Genomic DNA, 20,118 nt, shown 5'->3' with positions numbered 1-20,118 from the left:
GAGTAGACTCATGAACTATGTATCGTGCCTGTAGGGAGTAATTCTTTGGAACTTTATTTTCCCATGAAATTGTATTTCTTAGTGATTGCTAAATGTTGTTTGGTTATTTATGAAAAATGAAAATTCTCATAGAAATTTCAACTTATCAAGGTCATTCTAGGTAAGAAATTTCCTCCTTTTTGTGAAAAGTGGAACTTACTAGAAATTTGTGTTTCCCATAAATTTTGTCAATGGAACAACATTAAAAAATTCCAAGTCATAGAAGTTTAACTTCCTATGCTACACAATGTCAACCAAATTTATTGGGGTTTAATTTACGTATTAATATTATTCCTCAATTTTGTCTTTTCTCCAATCAGTTTATGCTATAAGAGTGTCAAAAATTTGTATAAGTCATACATATGATCATAGGTAGATTTAGATACAGTTTGCATGATAATAACATCAAGATATGTTTATTGTTTAATAAGTTATTGTGGAAAAATTACAAAACAATCATTTTCTTTCCTTATTACTAAATTTTATCAAAAACAATCATTTTCTTTCCTTATTACTAAATTTTATCAAAACAATCATTTTATCGGCTGCTTACAGCTGCTTCCAAATACCCTATCTAATAAAGAAAATTTAATACTGTCATGCTACTACAATTTCAATTAGAATACAATATTAATATCCCTAAGCTACGAGCCTACTAATACTGTATCAGATTTAGAAAAAATTTGTCTGGAGAACATGTTCACACCATGCATGTGAACTCCGAGAGGAACAAGTATAAACCTCATTGCAAGCAGATTTACCAAATCATCCCATCCTCATACGTTCACAAGAAAAAATCTGTTTAGCTTCACTCTAAATTGTAAGCTACTTCTTCAGTTCGGTGAAGTTTTACTCACTTTTCATTTGAGTATGTTATGTAAAATTTTACTCATTTTACTTTATTCCTTATTTGGTAAAATATATACAATAAGTTAATCATCTTTAGCCCACGCTTTCTCTCTTTCATGCTCTTCCTTAAAATATACTCCCTTCGATCTTTATTAGTTTATCCGTTTATTTTCCAAAAAGTTAGGAGAAACAATGTTGCGTGACATAAAAAGAAAGAGAAACTATTATTTTATGTTAAAGTTGAATGTATATGTGATGGAAAGTTAAGGTCTGTTCTCCCCAGCTTATTTTCAGTTCAGTTCAGTTCAGTTTAGCTCCAATAAGTTCAGTTCAGTTCAGCTCAGCTCCATTCTTTTATAATCATTTTGTCAAATATTATTATTATGTTGGTATAATTTTTTTTACTAATTACTCTTATTATTATTATTATTATTATTATTATTTAAATATATATCATTACTATTAAGCATTATTATTTTGTTTATTATACCTTTACTCATTATTATTACTATTATTATAAGGAGGAACATGGTTTAGGTCAAAGCACAAATAAACTTACTTTTTTAGCCCATAAACCAATCAAATCGCGCCAAGACGTTTTATGATATAATTTTTGCGGTCCAACCCAATCATTATTTTTATTACTAAATATTTTTATATTATTAAATCTAATTATTAAAATAGTAATATTAATTTACTTCTTAGATATTATTGTTATTATATATCATCATCAAGTATTAATATATTAATACAAATAATATAAAATAATTATTATTAATTATCATTATTATCATTAATTATTATTAATTTATGATTATTAATATTATTTATTTATAATTATCATTTAAAAATATCCAAAATACTATTATTATTATTCATTATTATTGCTTATCATTATAATTATTATTTAATATTCATATTATTATTGTTTAAAATATTATTTATATATTTATTACATTCAATGTAATTCAATTTAATTTAATTTAATTTAATTCAATTCAATTCAGTTCAGTTCAGTTCAGTTCATTTCAGTTCAGCTCCACTAAGTTCAGTTCAGTTCAGTCCAGCTCCAATAAGTTCAATTCAGTTCAGTTCAGTTCAGCTGTTTTATGCCGAAAAGAACAGGTCCTTAGTGGTCTCATTCCAAATGTAGAAACAAAAGAAATGAGTAAACTAATAAGGAGATCCCAAAAAGGATTACGAGTAAACTAATAAAAATACACACTTTTTCGCCACACTAAAAAAAAGTTAAAGAAATTAAGTGGATCCACTTTTTACACTCTCTCTCCAATTTGCATTGAAATATGTATCAACAGTAATCGAGTAGAACTTCACAAAACTGATCAAAGGCTGGAATGCTAAACATCACCCCAAAATTTCTTAAAATCGCTTCGATCCCATCAAACATTTTCAACTTTATCTTTCCCTTTTCCCGACCCACCACCTCCTACCACCTCCACCACCCCGATTGCCACACCCTTCATCCCCACAACCACCTCCTCCACCACCCAACAACAGCCCCCACCCTCCCTCCACCCCCACAATTAGCCCCCACCCTCCCTCCCCACAGCCAGACGTTCGAACCATGGGTGGAAAGTCCAGGTCGGACGTTATTCCATGTCTCCATAATAATAATAATAATTTCGATAGGTGGCTGATGGAGGAGGTGGTTGATGTTGGAGGTAGGGGTGGCAGGTGGTGGTAGTTAGTGCAAGTGGCGGAGGGTTGTGGAAAAAGTAGAAGAGATGAAGTAGTAAATTAAAAGTGAATTGGGAACGATTTTAAGATTTTTGGGGTGACGTCTAACAATTTCCAATGAAGGGAATGCATCGTATCATACTATCATATTTCTTGTCTAACATCCACACGTGGATCAGTACAAGGCAAGAAATGGATGTCCTATTAAAATTACTTGAAAATATATAACGATCTACATATTGAATCAACTGGCCATGAAGCATTGAAGCTGAGGAATGGACCACACAATATCACGTCAACGTGATCTCTTCTAATTGATTTTCTTGTGACTTGTTTTACAAAAGGAATATACCAATACATCGAAATAATTATTGAATTTTTTTCATTACATAATCCAAATTATTCAAAGGCATTTTAATTGCATTATTGCTTTCCATTTAAAGGATTGAATACTAATGGCTTATAAAATGTTGGTGAGAGTTGGTGAGATTTCGGGCTTGTCTGAATTTTTTTTTTTTTTTTTTTTTTGTTCTGGTAGTAGCTTCTGCCTTCTAATTTAGTGTGACATCAAAGGTCAAAACACTACTTCTTACATATATTAGGGTGTGTTTTGGCGAATTTTTCAAACTTCGATTATAGTTTGACCATATTAGAAATAGGGTTTTTTGTCAGAAAAAACCTAATAAACTACAAGTTTTGTGGGGAAGGACGGTGGAGAAGAGAATTTACCGTAAAATTAAGAACCCTAATATGTTTGGGTCAGTTAAAATAGGAACAAAACATTAAAGAGTCAACTAGGGGTAAAAAAAAGGGTCAACATCGGTAAATGGTAAATTTGGCCGAAAATTTATAAAGTGGTTGTTCTTCACAATCAGAAGTATTTTATTAGGTCCTTTTTGAAAATTTTTTTTTATTAGGTCCTTCCCCACAAAACTTGTATTTTATTAGGTCCTTTCTGACAAAAATACCCTTAGAAATATACTAAAAGTCAAAAATAATGTGTTTGTTTAACTAGTTTTTCTAGGTAATTCTTAGTGATTAGGGTTAGGGATGGCAGTGGGGCGGGTCAAGTAGGAGAACCGCCCCATCCCCGCCCAAGTGGGGCGGAAATGGGTCTAGGTTTGGTGGGGATGGGGATTAAAATTTTACCCGCAATGGATGGTGGAGCGGATATGGATTCCGCTCTTATTTTGATTAGTTGACTATTGGTTTTGGTTGGCTATTGGTTATGGCTGCCTATTTTGCTCTTCGTTGCCTATTCTGCTTTTATATATTTAGATTTGGTTGCCTATTTGGATTGGTTGGCTATTGGTTTTGGTTGCCTACTGCTTTTGCTTGCCTATTTTAGATTGTAGGTTGGATTTGGATTGTAGGTTATTTAAAATTGGTTTGGATTTGGATTGGAGGTTGGATTTGGGTTAGAGGTTGGATTTGGGTTGGAGGTTGGATTTGGATTGGAGGTTGGAGGGTGGATAAATGGCTAATGATGTAACTTGGTGTGCCTGGTTTGCTGAGTTGTTTCAGTTCCTCTATGCTAAGTTACTTCAGTCCCTGTTTTGAGTAACTTGAGTCCCTTGTTTTTTTAAACTTATAATCCACGTGATGAAGGGACTCATTATTTGGTATTGAGGAGCAATATATGATTTGCTCCTTATTGGTGTAAAACCAATAAGTTGAGGATTTAAATCATCCATTGCTTTCTCAATGAACTATGTAATTATCCCTGATGGATTTATATAAACACAACTCACTTTAAACTTGTTGACATGCAAAAATTAAACATAAAGATAAATTCTTTTCATCAATAGTTATTGTTGCATCACTGCTTATACAAACTAGTGCTTCACCATGTAGATTACACATCAAAAACAAAACATATAAACCCCCCCCCCCCCCCCCCAAAATTTTTTGGTTTGATTAGAAATGTTGCTGCATCTTCTCCATAAGCTTATAAACTGTTGTAACTTCTATATCTGTGTATATGTTTTCTTATATATTTGTTATATACCAAAAAGTTGCTTCCCTTTTTTCTCCTTCATACACAACATCAATTTGTGCAAAAAAAGTACCTTCATCTTCTCCCCATTCTAGGGTTTTGGTACATCTAAGTAGTCAAATGCTTCACCCACATTTATGAACCTTTCATTTAGATAAGCAACTGCCTCATCTATTACCGATTGCTCAACTTCCACATTGTCAGGAAGTGATGCCTGTCTCTCTAGCTTCCTTTTGCCATGGTGTGGGTTCTTATTGTAATTGCAACCAAGTGTACTTCAATACTTCTGGGTCAAAGAAATCATAACAATCCTGCACTTTTAAAATCAAATCATCTAGATTCTTAGGAAAAGACGGATATTGTAGTGTTTGAATGTTGTAAAAAATCTCAAGTCTAGCACATTTAAGTCGGGAAACTGAGGTGGTTGATTGATTAATTGAATATTAAAGCCATTTTGGGTTGATGTTGCCTTAAATGTTAGGTCATCTGCATGAATGTGAGGTCTTACATTGTCTTGTTGAATGTAAATATCCTTTGACACACCCTCACGTCAATTCCTCGTGATGGCAGGGATGATAGTGTTGATTATCATGTCCCTCATAACTGCTAGGTTCACACTTTCAATTGCCTTTCTCAACCAAGTTCCTGCCCTTTTGTTCTTAATTGAATATTTGGCTCTCACGTACTCAAAAAAAGGATAGATACCAAATTTTCCATCATGTATCATCATCCCTTCACAGTCCTTAATAGGTCTAGATGTTGCACAAATGAACATAGTTTTAATCTTAAACCTCTTAGATTGACAACAACTATAAGGGTCATGTTTAGCATGGAGCAAGTAGAACCTCCTCATGTCTGGACTCAAATAAAACCACTTTTCATCTATGTGAACAACATTATGCATGTCAACAAATGTTGGTGGTTGTGTCCTTGTTGCTGGTAATATGTACTGTAACACCCACTTCATTTTTTGAAGCTTGTGATCATCTATCAGTTTTGGATGAGTGCTGCTTGTGTGACTTCTCAGTTTGCTCTATTTGAGTAGTCTATACACACTAGATGAGGAGACTTTAAGATAACCAGCAAATGCTCTAATACTAGTCCTTATATTAAGTGGGACTGACTGAAGTCATTTTTTATCATAAACTCTAAGCTTCCTACCACATCTGTCTATATTTTTGCTTCTCACACCTATGGCATGCCCACTTTCTCTCTGTTTCTTTTTTTTTTTTTTTTTTTTTTTGCATATTTCCATATTCTATCTAATGTCATCCTACTTATGTCATACTTTCTTGCTAATGGTCTTTTTAAACCCCATGCAAGTATACCTTTTGTTTCTGAGGTAAGAAGCTCATCAACCAACATTCTCCTTTTTTTTTCTAAACTTAACATTGGTTTTTTTCTTATTGAACTTACATTGTTTTATGTTTCTATATTTGGTTGGTGGTGGTGAACTACTTCTTCTTGTTGTTGCTCTGCTTCATGTTGTGTTTATGTGCCTCCTTCATCATCATCTGTGTAATTGTCATCATCACTATGATAATGCTCCCCCATTTCATGCAACAAGTCATTCTCCATGCCTTCAATTTCCAGCAACTGTTGAAGACCAAAGAACCCTGCGTCTCCCTGATCTGATGATCTCATTTTGATTAATTCCCAAGAGAAGTTGAGGATGGAAGTTTGAAGTTTTTTGTGGGAAACTTCTTTCTGTAATGTTTTTGGATGATTAATTTTAATATTAATGTGCAACATGTACAATGAATTACTAGGTTTAATTAATTAACTTGTAATGATATTAAACCATGGTACTTGGCAATATTTTCTCTCTCTTCATTTTGTGAAATAAGTCCTCATTTAATGTTGGGGGTATATATAAAAGAGAGAGGTTGTAGAGGAAAGCCTTGAACTCATTTAAAGAAGCAAAATTTTGAATTTTATGAAAATATGAACTTTATGAAAATTTTGGAGGGAAAATCAATTGGTGCCAAAAAAATTGACAATGTCTGATATTTTTCCATCGTGGGCGTGCAAAAATAATGAGGGAACTAAGTTGTGGCCCTCTTTTCTTTTTCCTCCCTTTCTTTAAACCCCTATATGCAATGATCCCCACTACTTTAATCCTCACACCCTTGCTTTTTCTTAATCCCTCATTAAAATTTTATCTAGGTAATCGAAATTTTCAAAAATATAACAGGTAAAAAACGGAGAAAGTACTTGTTTTCATCAAAATTTCCGAAAATATGAAGAAAGGCCATACATCCTAAAATTTTGCTTAACGCGTATCAACTCCGGATTAAACTGTTGATTACATCATGGTGCAAATAATTCTTTAGATGGTAATCTTATTTCCATAAATCACGCTGCAGAAGGTCATACGAAGGAGTGTTTGTATTCTGTAAGAGATGTGGGAAAATCGATCATAAAAGTTCCTCATGCGTTCAATCTTGGGAAAAGGCAAAGGAAGATATTGAGGCAATTATAATGGAGGCATGCAACCCGGAAGCACCTATGATGTATGGAAATCCTAATGCATCTCTTTATTCGAATAAAATCATAGGTCTACCTCATACTCCTGATTACTTAACTACAGTAGTGAAGTTAAATGAACCGAGAAAGCCTCCTGATCAAAGCTCTTCAAGCAGCAGCTCTAGTAATGATGATGATGATGATGATCAAAATCAACCCAGGGATGAGGAGATGCCAAATGCATCCCCCAGCCAAGAAACTCAATCAAAGAGGATCAATAGCGGACAAAGCCCACAATCTGGCCCATCTAAGAGAGCAAGGGATGGAGGCATGCATGGGAAAAATTTCGAAAGAGGAGGGCCCAGCATCCTCGGTGCGGATGGACTCAGCCCGAGAAGCCCGCACATCAGGTCCAGATTCAGCAGTAAAAACAAGGGCAAAAATGTCCTTTCATTTTCCAAACCAATATTCAAGAAAACAAAAAGAAAGAAAATCTGGCTGGATAATTCGGGTAGCAATGCAAGCACTGCGTCAGCAATGTCAGAGGACCAGGCGGCGGTTTCAGAGCCTCCAACTGGTATTTTTGCCAACTTCACCCATTTTAATGATTTAAACACAAATCCTACCCATTTTCACCAATTAAACTCTAATTCTGAGATAAACTCACTGAAACCGGACTCTCCCATTCCTTTAATGAATACTTCCATAAATACCCAACCCTCTTCTCTTTCCTCATTTACCTCTTTTTCTAATGCTCTTCACCCACGTGATACCCAAGTACAGAATATGGAATCTAATGTCTCCTCCCCTCATTCATCCAACTCATTCACTCAACCACCAAATTTACCATTGTCTCCCCCTAATCAGCAGTGGTTTGACAGCATCCCTCCTATTTTGGCGCCTTCTGCAACTTTAGAAGGGTATTTTGAAAATTTCAATCAGAATAGAGCCAATGAATTTGTCATAAATGATGAGCTGCGCCCTACATGGGAAAATATTCTTGAATCTGGCAGTATGTCATCTTTCTTCAATTCTTATGATGCGTTAGCAATGGGGGACCCACCTTTCAGCTCTTTCCCTTTAAATGACCAACTTGACTGGTCTGAACTTCAAAATTGGTTTCCAGAGGATATTTCTACTCTCTCTCCATAAACACCTCTTCAACTCCCAGGTTCGCACTCCTCCTTGCAAACCGGTTCATCAAGTTCTTTTCACTCCGTGTTCCCTGGAGTTCCAGCCGCGGAATTCGCTGACTTGAGGATTTTCCCAACCTGGTCGCACGTCACTACTACCATGGAACAGAATGCCATTGATCTCTCAGTGTTGGGTAAGCGTAAAATTGATGATTTAAATGATGTGGTCTGTGAGGGCTTGTAGAAATCAGAGGAAGAAGATGAGGCGCTCAAAAAATCTGTCGAGCCCGAAGTGAAAAAGCCTCTGGTGGATGGACCGACTGGAGTTCAGGAAGGAACTAATGGATTGGGCCCACTGGACCAATCGCATCACACTCTGCCGATAAAGAACGTCTGTATGAACGAGGGTGGACTGGATCCTAGCCCATCAACTGGTAAGTTCATAAAAGCTAAGCTCCCTTTTCAATTTGAAGAAGCAAGAGAGGCTATTTTAAGTGAGGGTGGTCCAAAAAAGATTGCGAGTAGGCCTCCAAGGCCCAAACAGGTGATAGTTCAGGCATTAGTGTGTGAGAAGAAACGCAAATTCGAGGACTTTGAACCCCTGCTTGAAGAATTTATCAATGAAATCACTCTGGATCTGCATAAATGGATTTCGGAAAAACGTCATGAGATTCTCAGAAAGTTCAAGAAGTTCAAATACAGAGTTTTTTTCGGAAATGAAGGCTTGGACACTGGGCCGAAACAGTCTCCAGAAGCACCATGAAGATTCTTGCATGGAATTGTAGGGGTTTAAAATCTGCGGACTCCCCTACGATTCCGTTCTTGGGATGGCTAGTCCGCAGTTGTCAACCTCAAATCCTTTTTCTGTCAGAAACTAAAGTGGACGGTAGCTTCATTAACAAGTTAGCTATGTATTTAGGGTTCCCTAATGTTGCCACAGTAGATAGTATAAATAATGCAGGTGGCCTAGCTTTATTTTGGAGTAACGATGTAAATTTAGCTCTTAAGGGTAGCTCTTCTAACTATTTTGCTTGTATCATCAACGACATAGTTGATGAAAATGTTTATATATGGAACCTTATTTTGCTGTATGGGTCGCCTTATTTAGAAAGTAGAGGGGAGGTCTGGGATACGATATCGAAATATGTAAATAGTAATCCACTCGACACAATCATCATGGGAGATTTCAACCAAATTGAGTTTCTCAGTCAAAAAATGGGTGGATCGACCTACATCCAGGGCAAAGAGACATTTTCAATATGGAGGAACCAGCTTGGGCTTTCAGAAATCAAATTCCAAGGGCAAAATTTCACCTGGTGTAATAACCGATCAGGATCAGATCGAGTTTATGAACATCTAGATAGGGCCTATGCTACCGAAAATTGGATGCATAAATATTCCAATGCAATGGTATTGAACATGCCGATCCTTATTTCAGATCACAGCCCAATTCTGCTTATCTCGTCGCCAATTGCTCCAAGAAAGAAGTCCCCCATCAAAATGGAAGCCTGGTGCTTTGATTTCAAGGAAGTAGAGAATATTATTACTAATCACTGGAAGTCCTCCTGTAGCGGTTCCCCGATGTATGTGGTAGCGCAGAAGTGTCGTAACGTGAGATTCAAGCTATTTCAGTGGTGCAAGAATTATAAGATCGAGAATAATATAAATTGGGAAAAATTTCTCTCCAAATGCGGGGAGATTCAAGCTTCATTACCTCAAAGTGCTGAGGGTGATTTGGATGAAAAAGTTCAACAAGAGAGTATTCGTGACTTGGATGTGCAACTAAAATTCTGGCAACAACGGGCGAAAAGCAAATGGAAGGCATGGGAAGATTCTAATTCCAAGTGGTTCTTTCGAAAGGCAAAAGGGCGTAAACAAAGAAATGAGATACTGCTACTTAAGAATTCGGCGGGAAAATGGGTTTCAAAAAAACAAGATATCCAGAATGAATTTCTTGGATACTTCTCAAACATTTTCCAAGGAACGCAGCACAATCAGGAATTCTGGGATGAGCTAGATCAGATTCAGCATTTGGTACCGAGAATTGACTCTTTATTTAGAGAAGATCTTATCAAGCCAGTCACGAGAGAAGAAGTCAGAAATGTGGTTTTCCAAATGGGGAGTCTTAAAGCCCGGGACCGGACGGTATCCCTGCCATTTTCTATCAGAAGCACTGGGCGATTGTCGGGGAAGATATATGGCGCGCGGTTTCACATTTCTTCACCACAGGATTCTTGCTCCAAGAATGGAACCTGACCAATATCTGCCTAATCCCTAAAAGAGAGCGCCCGGAAGAAGCAAGTCAATTTAGACCTATCAGCTTGTGCAACGTAATTTACAAAATTATTTCGAAAATAATCGCGAACCGGCTAAAGCCGATTTTGAAGAGCATAGTGACACCTTATCAAAATGCGTTTGTTCCGGGGAGATTGATCTCAGACAACTGTCTCATTGCACATGAAATTGTCAGTCTAATCAAACAGCGCAAGAAGGGTACGCAGTACTTGGCAGCTCTTAAAATTGACATGTTCAAGGCATATGATAAAGTAGATTGGGACTTCCTGTACTGGCTCCTGACACAAATGGGATTCCCGGCAATGTATCGACAATGGATAATGCAATGTGTCACTACAGTCTCTTACGCGATACTCGTCAACGGTGAGCCGACAAGAAGATTCAAGCCGACGTGCGGGCTCAGACAGGGTGACCCTCTTTCTTCTTATTTGTTCATTTTGGTAATGGATATGCTGTCTAGATTGTTAATTCATGGAGTTAGCACTGATAAATTCCAAGGCATTAAGATCTCTAGATCTAGTCCGGTTTTATCTCACCTCTTCTTCGCAGATGATTCACTAATCTTTTTCAAGGCTACTCCGGAAGCCTGTGCAGAGGTTAAGAATATTCTGGCACGCTTCAGCAGTTTGTCAGGTGAAGTAATCAACTACAGCAAATCGCACATTATGTTTAGTCCAAACACGCCCTTAAGGTTCAAGAGATTCATGAGGAGCATTGTGGGCACCCCATCAGAAGAGTCTTTAGGCAAATATTTAGGGTGTGATATTGAAGTGGATGGTAGAAGTTCTAGAAAGTTTCAACCCTTGGTGGAAAAAGTTGAAAAAAGGGTCTCCAGCTGGAAGTACCTCACGTTGTCTCATGCAGGGAGAGTCATATATATCAATAGCATCCTCTCCATGCTAAGCCTTAACATCCTGAGTGTCTTCCTCATTCCAAAGACTATGGCTGATAAGATAAACTCGATCTTTGCTAGATTTCTCTGGACCACCTCAAACACCGCCACCCCCATATTTTGGAAAAGCAAGAGGATCACTGAATTACCAAAAGGGGGCGGAGGACTCGGGATAAGAAATGTCCATCTATTCAATAAAGCCCTTCTTGCAAAACAAGCAATCAGAATCCATAATTCAGGCCACTCGCTGATATCGCAGGTCCTCTTAGCCAAATATAAAGAGTCCCCCGTTAATATTGTTCTACGAAATAAGAAATTAGGTAGGGCTTCTTGGGGCTTCAGGGGTCTCTGTAGAGCAGTCCAAGATTGTCGGGATGGTTTTACAAGTCAAATTGGAGATGGTTCAGACACTAATATCGTAACAGATAAATGGATCAAAAGAGGCCCACTTACTGTGAAGGCTGGGGTTAACCTATCAGATATGGGTTTACTAAAGGTCAAGGATCTACTGGTCTCGAATCAGAAAGCATGGAATCCTTCGCTCATTTGGAGATGCTTTAGCTCCGAATCCGCAATCCGGGTTTTAGCCACCCATATACCTGAAGAAGATGTGCAGGACAAATTTGTTTGGAGTGAGTCCAAATCTGATATTCCCAGAGTTAAGGATATTTATGCTTTCTATCTGTCCAAAAGAGGGGCATTGAATTTCTCTCAGGAAAATAGGCAGTTCTGGAACAAGCTCTGGGCATCCGATCTCAAACCCAAATGGAAATTTTTCATTTGGAGACTCTTGAATAAAGCTCTGGCTACAAATTCCAATCTTTTAAAAAGAAATGTCCCTATACAGGAGAATTGTACACTATGTAAGTAGTACAAAGAGAATGAAAGTCACTTGTTCAGGGATTGTGGTATATCATCTCGCATTTGGGCAAGCTCGGTGTTGGGGATAAGAACATGCACCTATCCCCTCATACCTATAGAGGAATGGATTAAGAATTTTCTCAGGATTTTCTGGAAGGAAGATGGGGTTAAGTCAACACGTGTAACGGAGTTCGTAGCAACCCTATGGACTATATGGATTCATCGAAATAACATCATCTTCAGGAAGGAAGAAGTGAACCCTGCTAATATCGTCGTAACTAAATCAACCCTCCTCAAAGAGATCATCGAGAGCAACAAATTCAGAAGCCGACATTCCCTGCTCTCTTCCGAAGATAGTACAAGGCTGGATAGGTATCTGAACTCCCAAGGTAATCGGGATCATGAAGGATGCATAGTCAGGGTAGATGGAGCTTGGAAGCGTCATATGCAGAACTTTCCGAGGGCAGGTATCGGATGGTACTTATTGATAATAACAAAATTTTTGAAGGAAACGCCACGGTTATTTCTTTATCCCCTCTCCAAACAGAAGCTCACGCAATTCTTCGTGGAATGCGTGAAGCACACACAAAAGGCATTAGTCGCGTTCACATCTACTCAGACAACAGAGAGATTGTTCATGCACTTCAGAGACGGCAATACCCATTTGAAGTCGCAGCTTTAGCTTATGATGTACAAGCCCTAAGTTGTAAATTTCTTTTCTGCAAGATCCATAAGGTAAGTAGGGATTTAGTGGCACCGGCACATGCACTAGCTGTTGCAGCCAGGTTAGGTAGTGTTAGTTAGTTTCATGTTTGCACTTGTTGTCAAAAAAAAAAAAAAAAAAAATAATAATAACAAATTAGTTTTTTCAATTAGATTTATTAACATGTCATTCATTCCACAGTGAAAGAAAAAACAAAACGGTCCTTGTCTTTCATAATTCCAACATTTCTAATTCTTTACAGAATTATGTTCAGTTCACTTATTTTTGCTTATTTCAAATCAAATCAGTACAGATCAGATCATGCTTATATTTAAAAATCATTATTACTATTAAATATCTTTCATTACATATTAGTAAAAATTATAATAATTGAATATTAATAAAGTACTCATTGAGACGAATTAAACAAGACCCCACATGACTATATAAAAGATGAGATCTTGTAAATCAGATCAGATAAGTTCAAATTAGAAAATTTCAGATGAACTAAACATAGCCTTAGTCGGTTAGCTTATTTGTTTTCGGCATTTCTGCTTATTATAATTAATATTGCTAGTAATGTAGTATTACAGTATATTATATCTATGTATATAAATATTGGGAATCAAAGAAGTTACCAATCAGATCTTATCTTGATAATACTTACGAGTTGCGACTAGTAATCGGCAACTATCAGGAAATTAATATCAAAGTTGAAAGGACTGCTCTAATATTTGTTTGTCTCTATACTTTAGCTTTATTTTTGTAGTAAATCTAAATGACAAAAAAATATCCAGGAACAATTGCAAAAACTGAAAGTTAAGTTACAAAGAGATAAATATGTAACAAATATAACCTAATTGCTTGCTTGGATTTCACTCATTTCAGGGACGTCCTAGTGGTTTACAGCCTAGGGGTTTTTTAACACAAATGCCAACACACCACTCTTAGCTTGATCCTTATTGGATGTATGATGTATCATGTATGTCAATATGTAGGAATTTTTTCCATAAATAATGTCAAAAGTGGAGTATTAATTCATTACATGTGTTGCTTGAAATTAATTTCATGAATATCGTTTATATAGGATAGATACGCGCAAAATTTTATATTTGGCAAAGCAAACTGCTACTCGGAGTAGCGGTTAACTTTAAGCTAAGTCGATACCGTAGGTAGTAGTTTACGAGGTAAAACCGCTACTCTGAACAGCGGTTTATACCTTAAATCACCATTGAGGGCAGATGAGAGAAGCGTGCCACGGAGGCTCAGTGCGTCCCACGCACTGGGAGCGAGTGTGCTACGAGCAAGCTTGTTGCGCGCCGCACACGCCCAGGGCGCGGGATGCACTGAGCCTATGTGGTGCGCTTTCTCTCCTTTTCTCTCACGTTGGTTCTGATCTGTAATGATTATTTTTTCCTTAACAATTTGTTGGATTAAGACAAATAACACTATTGTTGGTTATTTATTAAATAAATTAGTTACTTAATATTAATTGATTAAAAAAATCAATTACTAATATTAACAAAAAAATAAAACACAATAAATGTTGTCTGAACAAGGTATCTACTTGGCAGACTTTTAAGTAAAAAACAAAATAGAAGACATGAATATTGGAATTGGGAGGAATGGAATTACCGTATGCTACTTGGACATTAGCGTCCGAGTTTAAAGACGGACGCTAATTAGCATCCGATTCTAAAGACGGACGCTAATTAGCGTCCGACACTAAAGTCGGACGCTAATTAGCGTCCGACACTAAAGTCGGACGCTAATTAGCGTCCGACACTAAAGTCAGACGCTAATTAGTGTTCGTGTTTAGAATCGGACGCTAATTGTGAAATTGCAGACGCTAAATTTTTAGCGTCCGCTTAGCGGACGCTAAACGAAGAATTAGCGACCAGGGTTTTTGCATCAGCCTTTTAGCATCCGTTGACGGACGCTAATATATTTAGCGTCCGATCCCGCGATTTTAGCGTCCGATTTTGGCGGACGGAAAAGGTTGACATTCTTGTTGTGGAGTGTGCTACGCGCAAGCTTGCTGCGCGCCGCACACGCCCAGGGCGCGGGATGCACTGAGCCTATGTGGTGCGCTTTCTCTCCTTTTCTCTCGCATTGGTTCTGATCTGTAATGAACCGCTACTCTGAGTAGCGGCATATATGCGTGTCTTATAATTTGTCTTAGTAACACAATATAACTGCTATTTGAAGTAGCGGTCATCTTTGGTGAAACATTATTGTTATTAACTGCTACTTGGAGTAGCGGTTTTATCAAAAAAAAAAAATTATTCTGTCGTGCTGTCCTACGTAGATGGTATTCATGGAATTAATTTCATGTTTAGCGCATAGGAGAAATTAATGATCTCTTTGATATTATTCATGGAAAAAAATTCCAACATGTAACATATAAGGTTTGGCCTAATAATAGTGGTTTGATCAAACGACATGGCAATAAGGGCTCTTTGGGGACGAGAAATTCTTCCACCATTCCCACTCACTACCAATGAGTTTGAACTACAAAACTGATTGATTATTATCTGTGAGTGTCAGTTCAGTAAAATCTTTACTCCTACCTACTAAAAAAATTGTATGTCAGTTGTGCGTGCTATGTGAGTGGGGCTTCCCCCTCCCTTCAGTTTTTGGGTCTTTGATTAACTTGACATTGTGGTATGTCAGAGTAGCTCGCCGGATAAGGGCCAATCCTACATTCTCCATAAAATATAATTAAAATTAGTGAATGGAGGGGGTTTTTAACTAAAGATCTTTATTTCGGATCATAGAGCACACCAATATCAAGTAGGATATTATTCGATATCAAGCATAAAATGATTTATCATAAAATTATGTAATAAACAGTATTACCGTTATAAAAAATTAATTTAATGACATTTACAAATAATTATTGATAGGAAACTATTGTGCTATATTTGATATGAATTGGTTTTGTTTCACTGCGATTATGTGAAAAAAGGCTGATATTTTTTCTTGAGCGATCAAAGAACATATATGTATTTTTTATTATAGGACTTCCTCTTCTTATATCTTAATGTTAGAATATGTAATGTTCCTATGTATATCTTTTATATCCTTATGTATATCTTCGGTTACCTTGTATAGTTAGTTACTTCCCATATTTCTAGAGTTTCCTTATTCTTGTATATATGGGGTCCTGTATTGTCATCATTAATCAAGGAAGATATCAAGTCTATTATGGTAACCAGAGCATAGGTTTTTCTTTTGCTCCTCCTCTAAACCTAGCCGTCTTCCCCACCGAGTTGTCCTCCATGGGCACCGATCCCAAATCCTCCTCCAACCTTCTCTCTCTCAACATCAAACACCATGTTCCCCTCATTCTTGACGTGGAAAACGTCCATTATTCTTCTTGGGCAGAGCTTTTCAAAGTCACCGCTCGTGCAAACCAAGTCCTTGACCATATTATTCCACCTACTGAGACACCCGATATCAAGGACAAAGCGTTATGGGAACGTATTGATGTCGTGGTCCTTCAATGGATTTATGGGACTATCTTTGAGGATCTCATGCTCATTATCCTCGAACCCGATTCCACAGCTCAACAGGCATGGGAACGCCTACGTGACATCTTCCAGGACAACAAACATTCACGTGCCGTATATCCCGAACAACAGTTTTCCAGCACTCAACTCGAAAACTTCAAAATCGTCTTTGCCTATTGCCAAAAACTCAAGATGATCTCCGACCAGTTAGCCGGCGTTGGCTCTCCGATGTCCAACCAACGCCTAGTCCTCCAACTTGTGGCTGGTCTCACCGACGCCTATGACAACGTAGCATCCATAATTCAACAGAGCGATCCTCTTCCCCCCTTTTACAAGGCTCGCTCCATGCTCACGTTGGAGGAATCTTGGAAGTCTTAACAGCTTGGTTCATCCTCCTCTAGTGCCTTGATTGTTGCTGAAAATTCATCTGGAGTCCAAACGATGACGCGAGCCTCGAAACCGCTCCCGCGTCAACCCTCCGTCACTCTCCCGCCCATTCTGCTCGTGGCCGAGGAAGGGGTGGCCGCGGCGGTCGGACTCATGGTGGCAGAGGCCGCGGCCGTGGCAGTCAGCCACCATATCCTCAACAGCAGCAGGGGCCATGCTACGGTCCCCCTCCATACGCATACTATTGTGGGCCCGCCAGCTTCTTTGGCTCTTGCCCCTTGCCCGTATCCTACTGCCTCTCCCAAGCTTGCTTCTTGGCCCAGCAGTGGCCCAGGTGTTCTCGATCCTAGGCCTGCTCAAGCCTATGCTACTGCCATGAGCCCTCGCCTACCGAGACCACCCCCACCGACATTGATGCTGCATTTCATACTATGACTTTGACACTGCCCGACGACAATTGGTACATGGATACAAGCGCCTCTTCCCACATGACGGGTGATTCAGGTACTCTCTCGTCTTATTTTAATTCTAGCATTTATAAACATATTGTTGTTGGAAATGGTGACATTATTCCTGTTCATGGTCATGGTAGCACTATAATCCCACACCATGCTCGCTCCCACTCCCTTCTCACCCTTACTCATGTCCTTCATGCTCCCCAATTTATTAAAAATCTCAACTCTGTGCGAAAATTCACCCCTAATAATCATGTATCTGTTGAGTTTGATCCGTTTGGTTTTCATGTGAAGGACCTACGGACGGGGACTATTATTATGAGATGTGATAGCACAGGCGATCTCTACCCACTCTCCTCTACCACTTCTCCTTCAACTCCAGCTTTTGCCGCTCTCTCCACCACCACTTGGCATAATCGTCTAGGCCATCCCGGCGCTCCTGTTTTTCATTCTCTACAGTCTAATAAATTTATCTCTTGTAATTCAAGTGGTGTCTGTTTTTGTCATAGCTGTCAACTTGGCAAACATATCAAGTTACCTTTTTATGCCTCTACTATAATACTGTTGCGCCTTTTGATATTGTGCATAGTGACCTTTGGACCTCTCCCACTTTGAGTTCCTCTGGCCATCGCTATTATATACTGTTTTTGGATGATTTCACAAACTTTCTATGGACATTCCCCCTCACTAATAAATCTCATATACTTTCCACGTTCATCACCTTTCGCGAATACATTCATACTCAGTTTGAACGCAAAATCAAGAGTTTTCAATGTGACAATGGTCGTGAATTCGACAACTCCCCCTTCCAAAAACAATGTGCGCAACATGGCATGTATTTCCGTTTCTCTTGTCCCTACACTTCTTCTCAAAATGGTAAAGCGGAACGCAAAATCCGCACTATCAATATCACCACTCGCACCCTTCTTCTCCATGCATCCGTTCCTCCTTCCTTTTGGCCTCACGCCCTTCAAATGGCTACCTACCTTCACAATATTCTACCCAGCAAAGTCCTCTCCTTCTCCTCTCCCACAAAAATCCTCTACCATCGTGATCCTTCATATTCTCATCTCCGCACGTTTGGATGCCTTTGCTATCCTCACCTTCCCGCTTCCTCCATCAACAAGCTCCAAGCACGCACTACCCCTTGTGTGTTCCTTGGTTTCCCCTCTAATTACCGTGGCTATAAATGTCTTGATCTTAGCTCTCACAAAATCTACATTTCGCGACATGTCACATTTGATGAAAAGGCTTTTCCATTTGCCACTCTCCACACACCTAAACCTCACTCTTATTATTTCTTGGACTCGCCCCCTTCATTACAGCTTAGCCCACTACTCTCCGCTCCAGCCTAGCCCAGTCCTTCCCCTACTCCTTCACCCGCCAGTAGCCCACCTCCCTCGCCTCCCACAGCCCACATCCCATCCCCTTCCCAGCCCTCCGTTTCACTACCCCAGCCCACCAGTCCTACCTCTCTGGCCCCCCGCTTCCTTCTCCTTCAAGCCCAATCTCCCCTCCGCCCAGCCCACCTTCTTCTGCACCCGCTTCGTCATCCTCCCCACCTCCCCACTCTCCCACAATGCCTGCGTCCCATCCCTCTACGGCCCAACCTTCCCCATCCCCACCACTCTCTTCCACTTCGCCTCTCCTACCCACTTCTCACATCCGGACTCGGGCCCGCAATGGGATTTTTAAGCCTAAAAAGCTCCTCAACCTCTCTACCACCACTACATCTCTCTCTCCTATTCCTACATCTCCCATCGATGCTCTCCGTGACCCGAACTGGAAAGTTGTCATGACTGATGAGTTTAATGCTTTAATTAAATATGAGACTTGGGAGCTTGTTCATCGTCCCTATGATGTTAATGTTGTTCGGTGCATGTGGTTATTTAAACATAAATTTAGATCTGACAGTTCTCTTGAGCGGCATAAGGCTTGACTTGTTGCTAATGGCAGGTCGCAGCAGGTTGGCATTGATTGTGAAGAAACCTTCAGTCTCGTGGTCAAACCGACCACTATTCGCACCGTCCTCTCTCTAGCTCTCAGTAAGTCTTGGTCTATTCATCAATTGGATGTTAAAAATGCTTTTTTACATGGTCACTTGCAGGAAATTGTCTTTATGCATCAGCCACCTGGTTTCCGTGATCGCACTCATCCTGACTATGTTTGCCGTTTGCGCAAATCCCTTTATGGCCTCAAACAAGCCCCCTAAGCGGTTTGCCACCTATTTATCTTCATTTGGGTTTCATCATAGTCAGTCTCATCATTCTTTGTTTGTATATCATCGTGACTCTGATGTTGCCTACTTACTACTTTATGTGGATGACATTATCTTAACTGCCTCCTCTGATGCTCTCCGCTCTACTATTATGTCTCATCTTAATGCGAAGTTTGCTATGACTGATCTCGGGCCCTTGAGCTATTTTCTTTGCATATCTGTTACTAAAACTACAGGTGGACTCTTCCTCTCTCAGAAAAAATATGCTGCAGAAATTCTTGAGCGTGCTCACATGTCTTCTTGCAAGCCCTCCACTACCCCTATCAATACCAAGGCCAAACTCACGCCTCCTCGGGTCCCCCTGTTGCTGATCCCACTCTCTTTCGCAGTCTGGCCGATGCCTTACGGTATTTGACCTTCACCAGACCTGATCTCTCATATGCGGTTCAACAGATTTGTCTATTCATGCATGATCCTCGGGAGTCCCATCTCCAGGCCTTGAAACGTATCCTTTGCTACGTTCAAGGCACTCTTCACTTGGGCTTACATCTATACTCATCTCGAGACAGCCGCCTGGTATCCTACACTGATGCTTTAGGATGAATGCATGCAAT

The 20,118-nt window shown here is 39.1% G+C and overlaps 1 protein-coding gene across 1 annotated transcript; it reads left to right on the top strand.

The window, feature by feature from the left end:
* The first annotated feature begins 16,090 nt into the window (after window positions 1-16,090).
* LOC104894082 (uncharacterized) lies at window positions 16,091-16,822 on the top strand. The gene has a single exon (XM_010680248.1). It carries the CDS (start codon window positions 16,091-16,093, stop codon window positions 16,820-16,822), a length of 732 nt encoding a protein of 243 aa, XP_010678550.1.
* Window positions 16,823-20,118: the final 3,296 nt, after the last annotated feature.

Source organism: Beta vulgaris, chromosome 5, assembly GCF_026745355.1.
Source record: "Beta vulgaris subsp. vulgaris cultivar EL10 chromosome 5, EL10.2, whole genome shotgun sequence".
Lineage (NCBI taxonomy): Eukaryota > Viridiplantae > Streptophyta > Magnoliopsida > Caryophyllales > Amaranthaceae > Beta > Beta vulgaris.
Note: the sequence above shows the minus strand (reverse complement) of the source record. Positions and strands in the feature narration are given on the sequence as shown.

Bases quoted from the DNA above. Each gene is read 5' to 3' on its own strand.
- LOC104894082 (XM_010680248.1), top strand. From the start codon at position 16,091: ATGGGGTCCTGTATTGTCATCATTAATCAAGGAAGATATCAAGTCTAT.